The sequence below is a fragment of the Phymastichus coffea genome, unplaced genomic scaffold, assembly GCF_024137745.1.
Source record: "Phymastichus coffea isolate CEN01 unplaced genomic scaffold, Cenicafe_Pcof_1.1 PCOF00027, whole genome shotgun sequence".
Taxonomy (NCBI): Eukaryota; Metazoa; Arthropoda; class Insecta; order Hymenoptera; family Eulophidae; genus Phymastichus; species Phymastichus coffea.
In genome coordinates, this window is record NW_026706838.1 from 2,856,260 (window position 1) to 2,867,131 (window position 10,872).

Consider the following 10,872-nt stretch of genomic DNA (forward strand, 5'->3'; position numbering starts at 1 on the left):
ATATTGTTTAAAAGTTTAAAAATAATAATACTAGTAAAATCACAAAGATACCAAAAACAAAATAAAAAGAAGACTCAGTGATCGATACCTTCTCGTAGTTGGTTCTGAAAACGCACGTTGCTGCTACAAACGTTCGTCATTTGTTTATAGTGTAAGGATTGTGGACTGGACATTGGGTGAGTTTAGGGTTCGTAGATTAAGTGTTGTGTGAAAAATTGTGTTTTTACTGCATTTTCACCCCTCTTATAAGGGTTGTAAATTTTTTTGAACGACAAATTTGGTAAATGGTTTCTTATCATTTTTTTCAGTCTGTATTTTCTGTATTTTACTTATTTTATTTACTTTTTATTTACTGTATTTTCACTTCCGTTGTACGGGTTGTAATTTTTTATAGTAGGCAAAACTTTTTAATGTATTCTTCTTATCGTGAGGGTTGGGAATTGAAAACCAGCAGGTTACCGGGCTCGAGAGTTTAAGAAATTGCGTTGAGAAGGTCGGAGGTTGGAAACCAGCAGGTTACTAGGCTTATACGAGGTGTGGCTATTAAGTAACGAGACTAGCGCTGCTACAGAAAAAGTACGCATGCGCCAAAGGTTAATGACTGTCAGCTGTTTAGCCTGAAGCCTACTCTTTCGAATGCGATGTCTACCGTGTCTGTAGACAAACCAGTGTAGCCGTGGCCTTCGTTTCTATACGAGCTGTTTTTTTGTTTTGCCGGAAAAATGATCGACGTCAAAATAGAGCAACGGATTGTTGTGAAATTTCACATGAAACTTGGAAAAACTGCAACTGAAACTTATAATTTATTGAAACAAGTGTATGGCAATGAATGTTTGTCGCGTCCACGTGTTTTTGAGTGGTTTAAGCGTTTTCAAGATGGCCGAGAAGGTGTTGAAGATGATTCACGTTCGGGTCGCCCTTCCACGTCAAAAACGGATGAAAATATCGAAAAAGTCGGTAATCTTGTTCGATCTGACCGTCGGCTAAGTATTCGTGCGATTGCTGAATCTATAGGAATTGACAAAGAATGTGTACGGCAAATTTTACATGAAAATTTTAACATGAGAAAAGTGTGTGCAAAACTGGTGCCTAAAATCCTCACGTTTGAACAACTAGAAGCTCGCAAAAATATTTGTATTGACACTTTGAATGCGATTGCAAAAGACTCAGACTTATTAGAAAAGGTAATAACGTGTGACGAATCTTGGTTTTTTACCTATGATCCTGAAACAAAGCGCCAATCCATGCACTGGAAGAGTCCAACTTCGCCAAGAGCAAAAAAGCGAAAATGAGCAAATCAAAATTCAAAGCAATGATGATTGTTTTTTTCGATATTCATGGAATTATATACCTTCACTGGGTTCCTGAAGGTGAAACAGTTAACCAACATTATTATCTTCACGTTCTTACTGAACTCCGTGAAAGAATAAGAAAAAAACGACCCAAACTGTGGAAGGAGAAGTCATGGCTTCTTCATCAAGACAATGCGCCAGCTCATTCCGCACTGTCCGTCAAGAAGTTTCTAGCCAAGTACAACATCCCAGTGTTAGACCATCCACCTTATTCGCCGGATCTTGCACCGTGCGACTTCTATCTCTTTCCTAAGGTGAAATCTGCATTAAAAGGAACAAAATTTGAGTCTGTTGAAGCTGTGAAAGAAAAAGCGGCGCGCGTCCTGAAGGAACTAACAGAAAAAGACTTTCTGCACTGTTTCGAACAATGGAAGATTCGCATGGAGCGATGTAGGGATAGAGGAGGGGTATATATTGAAGGTGATAATAAATAAATATACATAATATCAAAATAAAATGTTTTATATTACCAGTCTCGTTATTTAATAGCCACACCTCGTATGTCAAGGAAATTGGGTTGTATGAGTTTCTTGCACCGCTTTATATTAAAGTGTTCATTGTTGAACCGACGTCTGCTCAAATGCCTACAGTATCAGTGGATATAGATTAGATATTTAAAGGTGTCCAGTAATGCTTCGTTATATAAAAAATACTATTTCAATCATGCACACTAGCTTTATATCTGTAGAAAAAATGTCTTATGGGGGGTCCGTAATAGGATTCTGAGGTTATGGTGCAGTTTCGACAATGAGTATCGTTCAGTGATCCAAATGACCATAAAATACGTTACATCGATTTTTCAAATGTCTCACTCTATTTTCAGGCTTTAACGAAATTATTATAACAGTAGACTTCAAATAACGGTATCGTGGACAGAAAAAAAGATTTTCCAAACTTAAAAAAAGGGTTTTGGATGATAAGAGTGCTCCTTTAAGATAGTGTACTTGATTTAAAAAAAAAATTTAGTTAAGATATTATTGTACGTCAAAAACAGCAAAAAAACAGCATTTTTTGCACTTTTAGGTAAGAAAATTAAAAAATCTTCACGTGATAGAGTAAATCGAAAGTCAGATTTTAATTCATTACCCAAAATCTACCGAAAATTCTCATCTAGTGAGTAAGTTTCACGTCGAGCTATGTTATCATTATGAAGAGCGCTCTCTCTCTGAGCGTGGTTCGTTCTCGCGATGCCGGCCGCTGCCAACGTTGGCCAGACGTCTATACTCGCCATTTATAAACGTACCGATGATCGGGAGGCTTTGAAGTATAGGAGGTCGGCATCAGGGTCCAGCGGAACTGTTTCATAAAGTTTACGCCGAGGATACAGTGTCGATTAGTGTAGGTACTATTGTCACTCTAATCAGCCGAGTCAAACGTCCGACTGATATAGGGGCAGTATTACATGCGCGAGCACGGTCAGGTCTCGCCTATCGGTCAGTTCTACTATGCCAGATGGTATCATCCGTACTTTAGCTTGTAGCTCCGCCGCCAACTGCATGTTGTTCTGTCCCATGATGTAGACTGACGATTCCGAGTCAAAAAGCGCGGTGATAGAGAGTTTACCAATTTTTATTGGCACCTACCAATGAGTTTCCTATTCCGGGGAGTATGATTGGACCACTACAGCGGAAGCGTCTTGTCCGGTTAACATCTTTTCGCCTATAATACCCTGTGTCGTAAGACGTGCTCTTCTCCGCGGTCGATTCGCCATTCGCTGGCCCCGCTGGTGCGGATTCCGTGGCTATTGCGCTGTCGGTGGGTTGTAAAGCAGATATCTTCTTGAGCGCCGCGGATCTGGTTATTGTCCCACCGGTTCCGTAGAGCTCCGGGACAAGCGTTGAAGCCTCTTTTCTTGTGAGAGCGGTAGAGACTTGCTCTAACCGCTCTGATTGGCGTTTCCCTGGTTGCATTGGAGGCAGAACATGAGTGTGTACCCAACCAGCCCTCAGTCGTTGCAGGTGACGGGTTGAAGCGTTGCATTTTTACTGTAAAGTTTGATAATTCTAAAGAATTTAGCGAGGGTTTCGTATGCTCGCTCAAGCATTTTGACGATGTTCTCAGCTGATTCTAGATCGTTCGAGCAATCGCTGGTTGACAGGACCACTGCTTCTGGTTTTGCTTGATCTTCGCCGCTCTTGGTTTAGGAACAGCGTCAAATTGGGGATTTTGGCGCTCAATCCTGCGTAGACTTAGGGTATTCAGCGCAAGTATGGTCAATCGTTGCAAATTCTTAATGCTTTGGCCATCGGAACACCGCACTTAGGTTCAGATGTCGGCCAGAAGGTTGCCGTGCATCACGTCGAGCTGTTGCTTGAGAGGCACTCTTTTAATCATGTCCATAAGGCTTGTAATGTACGTCGTCACGTCATCGTCTGGCCCTTGAATACGCGTGTAAATTTCATGCACCAGTCTCTCATGCTGAAAGGTGTTGTTGCCATATTATTCGCGAGTCTCGGTGACAAAATCTCTGTACGGTGCCCAACTTTCGTGGACGGCCTCGTACCAGGTAAGGACCATTCAGTACGTCTTCGACGCCCTTGAACATCTCTTCTTCCGACATTCCCGCGCCTATACAGGCGTTTTCCAGACGATTGAGAAAGAGATCGATTGACTTTTCGCTCGTCCTTTTTCCGGCAAACTTGAGTTTCCAATCTCTCACGATTCTTCCAACGTCTTTTGTTGTCGGGTTGGGACTATAAGAGCCTTGCCAACTGCTCGGTTGGCCTATTACAGTACTCATGATTGATGGACAGTACTGTCCACTTCCCCCCTGGACGAAGAGTGGAATGTTGGGCCTACCCTATGGGCAACATGGGGTTTGCCTGTATTGCTATGATTACCGATGATGTTTCAATCAGGTAGTATGTGAAAGTGTCGCCGAAATTTACTCGACCAGTACTTTACTCGATTTTGTCTAGCATTCTTTCGTAAACCTCTCCCATCTTGGGGTCTACCGCTAGTTTCGTTGTGAAGCAAAGAATTTGTAGACTGTTTGACTGGTAAGTTATAGTTTCGCGCATGTTTTTGAATTCTTGTGTTTCAAACACTGAGTCGCGGAAAGTCAATGCGAAAGATTTGGGAGGTGTGAATGCTTCGTTATTTGAGGTCTGGATTTCTACCAGCTCTTAGGGTCGGTTTTTTCACACTGGTGATGTTTCTATGTTGGTTGGTGCTGTTTGATTGTTCTCTTTGAGTGATATATCTGCCAAATTATCCATGGACGCCTGCATTTTGTCGCGAATTGCTGTGTTGTCTCGCATTTATATTAATGGATGGTCGGTTGTAACTTTTGATTCGTCAAAGTCCCCCCCCCCCCCCCCCCTTAAACAGTGCTTAAATATATCACGCGCACACTCGAGACCTACGCTCCTGCGTCTAGGACTTCTGTTGTGATGAAATTGTTTTCCAAGTACTCTTCCAGTAGCCAGTTGTATAGGTAAGAAGCCTTCTTGTACTTTCCTCCTTCTGAACGCAATTCAAGTGTCTTTAAATGAGAGGCGATATCTGCATCTAATAATGTGTCGATCCAATTTTCGATTGTAATCGCTAAATTCTGTTCTTCATGTCTTCATGTCTTCGTTTGTATGAACGCTTGACAGCGTGTATAGTTCGCTCTTTGCTTGTTTTTATATGGCCTAATCTGAACGTCGTTGGCAAACAATATTTCGCGCGCTTTTGTTTGACCAGAAAGATCGGTAACTTTTGTCGTTATTGTTAACCGAGAACTACGATTTTGGCTAGTTATGAAGAACAAAAAAAATCATTTTCCTTTACAAGTGAAAAAAATTAAATGGTCAATTCCCCGCGTGCCACTGATATATGTGCTCTCTTTTAGCTTTTACGCTTTGTTCTAAGACGCTCACAATATAGATACAAAGAAACACCTGCCTATCAGCTCTATCAACTATTTATTGATAGAGTTAATTATTGTTTTCGCACACACATAGAATTGACTTTGTCAAATTGATGAGTAAGTTTTTCAGTTTAAGAATTTTTAAGAGAAAAAAAAGTATTTATTCGTACACAATTAATTATTTTTCTGTCTCCTAAGTGGGAGAAAAAAATGATAGGAACAAATGTATTTGTTTACTTTATTTTTATTCCATTAACTAATAAGGTTAGTATTTCCTAGCTGGCATGTTAAAGTAAGATTCTCGCAAATATGGCAGTTCTCGCAAATATGGCAGTTCTCGCAAATATGGCAACTCAAAGAGTAGAAGTGGCACGCGTAAATGTAAACACAAGCACGTGTAAACAGTGTGTCAAACGTATTCGCTTTCTCTCTCTCTTTCTCTCTTGCCTACGCGCGCACCGAGCTTTGTTTTCGACTGTAAATGCCAAAGTTGTGTGGTTATGCGTGTTATGGTTCGCTGTGTTTATGCGTTAGGTGCCATGTAACAGACTTATTACTCTTGCCTCGGCCCTAGAGGCCCGATGACGTACCGAGTAAATGCGCGAGAGATTTTTGCTAGGTATCTCGTCTATTCTTAACGACGGTGGCTCGTTATGGCAGTGGGATCACCTGCAACGCAGAAGACAGGCAACCCGCGCCGCTTCTCAGCTGCAGAAAACAGAGTAGTAGTGATCTTATAACGTGATCGCGTGCGTACTTATTAGGTACTTGTGCACGTATTATATGATATTGGGGAGGGAGGTCGAGCAAATGAATTCGAATCTTCTGTTTATTCTCTAAACAAAACGGCATTCGTAGGACTACGCTACAAGTGGTACACTGGATGCTCTGGCCGGGCGCTAATGCTGCGTAATTCGCACAACGAAAGAGAGAAATGACCGATAACTAGACTATCGACAACGCGACGTGCGCTCGCTTGCTTTCATGAATCGCTCGCTAGATTTATTCATCGTATCATACTTTTCTTGCTTTCAGAACCCCGGCATTCGGGCTCGTGAACGGTCCGGTGCACTCGTCGCCTTTCGTGGCGAGCCCTTGGAGCTCGACGTGTCCTGTCTTATCGAAGTGAGGCTAGTGTAGCGTAGTCGACCGACGATGGCTCGTTACGTCGACAAGGTGGTGTTACAATTCGTCGACTCTTGTGGTACCAATTGACGCTCGCACAGAAACACCTACGCATGTAGCAACTGTGAGTGGCTGCCCAGTTTGTAACCCGTCTCGCTGTACCGGTTAATTTACGATTACCGCGACAAACTAACGATGTGATGAAACAAGTTACCAAATGTGACTAACTACTCGCACACCCCTTCGCTCTCTCACCTTCGCTCTCGCACGCTATCTCTCATCCACTGCGTTACCACCGTTCCGACAACTTCCCGTGACCCGCGCGGGATTCGGCTTTGTATAACAAGCGGACCTCGTTAGAATACATATTCTATTATCCATCCAACAATTGGAATTGATTATTCTTGATTCACGTGCATTACGATTGATGAGCATAATATTATGGAAGAGTTTTATTTTATATTCTTATAAATTAAATTTATAACTTAATGGTAATCAGTTGTCTTAATTATACGAGGGTGAGATTTAATAAGTCCGTGTCTTTAAATAAAAAAATATTATTTATTTAAATAACTCAAATTTATTTTTTAACATAATTCCTTTTTAACTCTAGACATTTATCATTGCGGTGCTTAAGCTATTTTATACTCTTTGAAAAGTCATTTTTAAAAAACTCCTCAAAATGTTCATTTGTTGTAGTAATCACTCCTTCATTGGATGAAAATCTTTTACCTACAAACCAAATTTTCATGTCAGGAAACAAATAAATAATAGGAAGGAGCCTAATTTTCGAAGAGCCTCACTAATCTCACGCATATTCAATGGACGATCGTCGAGTATAATATCATAAATTTTATCGATCATATCTTGAGTAGTCATCTCTTTTGTACGGCCAGGACTATTAGCATCCCTTGTGCTCTTGCGCCTAAAATGAAATTCAGTAAACCACTTATGAACCATGCCATAGAGCAGAATCTCCATAATATTCCCTGATGTTGGGGACGGGAGAGCAAGAATAAATAACTACCCCAGTGTTTTGGACGGTTTTTTTATTTTTCTTAACACAATCAGCTACAAGGTTGTTAAATTAACCGCTTGCGTGTAAACAGGACTCAACTAGTCGAGGTGTCAGGATAGAGTGTCGTCGCTCTTTTCCGCTTCCCGCTTCATTAATTCGGTCTTCCCTTTCCTTGTCGTTTTCCGCGTGGGCGTAGCCAAAATGAGGCCCGAAGGAGGCCAGTGTCGCACTTTCCCTCCGCTTCGCTCGTGGTTCGCCGGGCGGCCCCGGGAATAACCCTTGTGTTATTGCCGCGCCGTAAGACCGAAAAGATCATCTGCAGCAGGTCACGGCAGCCTCGGGAAGGGGCACGGCCCGTATCTCCCTCCCGAGCTGTAGCGTACGGCCTTGGATCTGCCCGATAGCAGCCATGCTCGTCAAACGAGCGAAGCCATGGAGGGTGGCCGTTTCAGTCAATTTCCGACATATGTATTCAAGGCGGAGGCGGATGGTCGCGACGACACACTTTCCTACCATCGTACGCAAAAGACTTAATTTCTTATCGCAACGCACGCTGTACATATGTTTCGGCGTGTCGAGTCGCTAGCGCTTCACATCTTCCTTACTGTTTACGACCTCTGACCGAAGAGGAAAATTCGGATTTTCTCCGGCGCGTCGCGTCATAAATCACGGCTTATCGCACGTTGTTCAATGCGTGACCGAGGTCGAAAGATTGCTGGTGTCTTCCGAGCAGACGTTCAACAGCTGTGGACGTCTACTTCTTTCGATCCGTAACATCCTCCCCCCGTGAAAATGAAGTCATTTTGACCTATAGAGAGTAGCAAATTTTGACGAGTTTATGGACGGGTCTTGTTAATTCGCTTTTTCCCGCTCGGACTTTAGCAACTCGGACAATTCCGTCGGATGCGTTCGGATAAATTTCGATGATTTTGCCTTTTCTCCACGAGTTACGCGACGCCTGATAATCTAGTATGAGAACGATGTCTCCAACTTTTAACTGCGGCTCGGGAAAGTGCCACTTCTTTCGCGGTAGAAGCGTAGGGAGATATTCTCGTAGCCACTTCTTCCAAAAGGCTTGAGCGAGTTATTGCGCTATCTCGAATGTTTTACGCGGGTTTAAAATTTCGCTTTCGTATCTTTCTAGCCGCAAGTGCCCGGACGACGTGCCTATCAGAAAGTGATTGGGTGTTAGCGCTTCTTCGTCGCGTGGGTCTACGGAAACATGAGTGAGCGGACGCGAGTTGACCATGTGTTCGGTTTCGGCGAGCAGCGTTATCAAAACTTCTTCGAACGGGGCCTGATCTTTGAGCGCGTGATTCAGCGCTATCTTTACGGAACGGACTTGTCACTCCCAAGCTCCCCCCATGTATGACGCCTCGGGAGGTTTAAAGTGCCACTCGAAGCTCTTGGTATCGCTGTACTGTCTGAGTTTGTTATTGTCTAAGCCTAACACTGCGTGCCGTAATTCTTTGTTGGCCTTGGTGAAGTTAGTGCCGTTGTCGCTGTACATCGCGCGCGGAAATCCCCTCCGACAAGCAAAACGTTGTATGGCCATTATAGCTGAGCTTGCACTCAAGCTATTCGCCAGTTCGAGGTGAATCGCCCTAGTAGTCATACAGGTAAATAAAACTCCCCACCGTTTTTCTCGACGTCTCCCTATTTTAACAAGCATTGGGCCGAAATAGTCCACCCCGCAATGAGAAAACGGTCGTTGATTGTGGGCCACGCGACACCGAGGTAAGTCGGCCATGGAAGGGCTGTTGGGCTTCGCGCGACGCATACGACAGATTATGCAGCTTTTAGCTAGGAAACGCAACCTTCTCCTGAGTCCAATAATATAAAACTCTTGCCTCAACTCGTTTACGACGGTTTATGATACGCCCCTATTAGGCATTTCGTAGCGAAATGATGCGAAATGACGCGAAAAACGGTTTTAGGCTAACTAACCTTCCCCCTTTGCGCACCGCTGTGCCGCGTTGCAACGCGTCAATTTCTTCGGGAAAGCAATCCGACTGTATCTCTCGATACCAGAAATGCATGGCTTTATATCTAACCTCCTGTAAGCTCATCGTCTCTCTGGGGCCGCTGAGCGACGTTTTCTCTCTCTTACCCAACGCGCGGTCGATCCAACGATGAGCGTACTTCTGCATGCGCAACCCTACAATTAAAAATCCGTGCCAGCCGAAGAGTTGTGCCGTTATCGGTGCGCTCGCGATATTTGTGGTCGTCATCCCGACGAACTCCTGTCGTGACTTTAATGCGTTTATTTCTTGTATCTCAGTACCTAGCAACGATTTTTCCTTTGGCCACGTTTGCGACGGTCCGTGTAGAAACTCGGGCCCGACGAACTACCGATCAGTCGGTCGCATGGGCTCTTTTGATGGACGGGTCGCGTCGTCTGCTGGGTTTGCTCGCGTCGGTACCTAGCGCCACTCTGAAATCTGCGTCTTGTCCCCTATTTCTCCTAAACGATTTCGCACGAATGTTTGCTTCAGTCGTGGGCCCGCGCAAATCCACTGCAAAACTGTCGTTGAGTCCGACCAAAGGATCTTCTCCGATATTTCGATGTCTAGTTCTTTGGAGACAGTCGAGGCTATCCGCGCTCCGAGAACTGACGCTTGCAACTCTAAACGCGGAACTGTTGTCGGTTTGACTGGCGCGACTCTTGTTTTCGCCATCACGAGCGATATATCGACTTTACCGTCGCGAGACGCGGTTCGGAGGTACGCGGCAGCGGCGTACGCCTGTAAGCTCGCGTCGCAGAATACGTGTAACTGCGTGCGGAAATAATCGGTCCCGATAGATATGAAACGTCGCGGTATGCTACAGTCTTTGATCGCTACAAGATTTGTCAACCACTGCTTCCACGCAATAAACTCTTCTTCGCGTATTCTCGCGTCACATCCTACCCTGCTAGGCCAGATATCTTGCATAATCGCCTTTGCGAAGAGAAGAAATGGAGATAAGAGACCGAGCGGATCGTACACCGACATTATTATGCTGCAAAATTCGCGTTTTGTTGGTTTTAAGTTCCCTAGCAACACGTTATCATCGATCTTATTTATCCCTACATTGAAGCTTAATTTATCGTTTTTGCGATCTCAGTATAACCCGAGCACACGTTCTTCCTCGTTACATAAACTCGCTTTCGTCTCGCGGCCTAGTTTTTCGTCTTCTTTCACGAATTTGACAATGCGCGCGTCGTTTGAGGCCCATCCGTGCAAGGCGAAATTTGCTTCGCTGTTGATTTGTTTGACGTCTCTAACCAGCTTTTGCATTTCCTCAATGCTCCCCCCACTAACTAAAAAGTCGTCCATATAGCTACTCTTAACGATGCTTCGCGCAGCTACAGGTTTCGTTTCCGCGTATCTCTCGGCATTGCAATTTTTCACGTATAACGCGCTGCATGACGATGACTTTGATCCGAAAATCAGGCACGTTATGGCATAAACGTCGGGCTCTCGCTGCCTATCAACTCCGCGGTACAAGAATAATTGCGACGCGCGATCTTTCTCGGTGATCTT

At 44.1% G+C, this 10,872-nt stretch overlaps 1 protein-coding gene across 1 annotated transcript; it reads left to right on the forward strand.

The window, feature by feature from the left end:
* Window positions 1–722: 722 nt before the first annotated feature.
* LOC131675625 (protein GVQW3-like) lies at window positions 723–1,292 on the forward strand. Its single transcript, XM_058954664.1, has one exon. It carries the CDS (start codon window positions 723–725, stop codon window positions 1,290–1,292), a length of 570 nt encoding a protein of 189 aa, XP_058810647.1.
* The last annotated feature ends 9,580 nt before the right edge of the window (window positions 1,293–10,872 follow it).

Bases quoted from the DNA above. Each gene is read 5' to 3' on its own strand.
- LOC131675625 (XM_058954664.1), top strand. From the start codon at position 723: ATGATCGACGTCAAAATAGAGCAACGGATTGTTGTGAAATTTCACATG.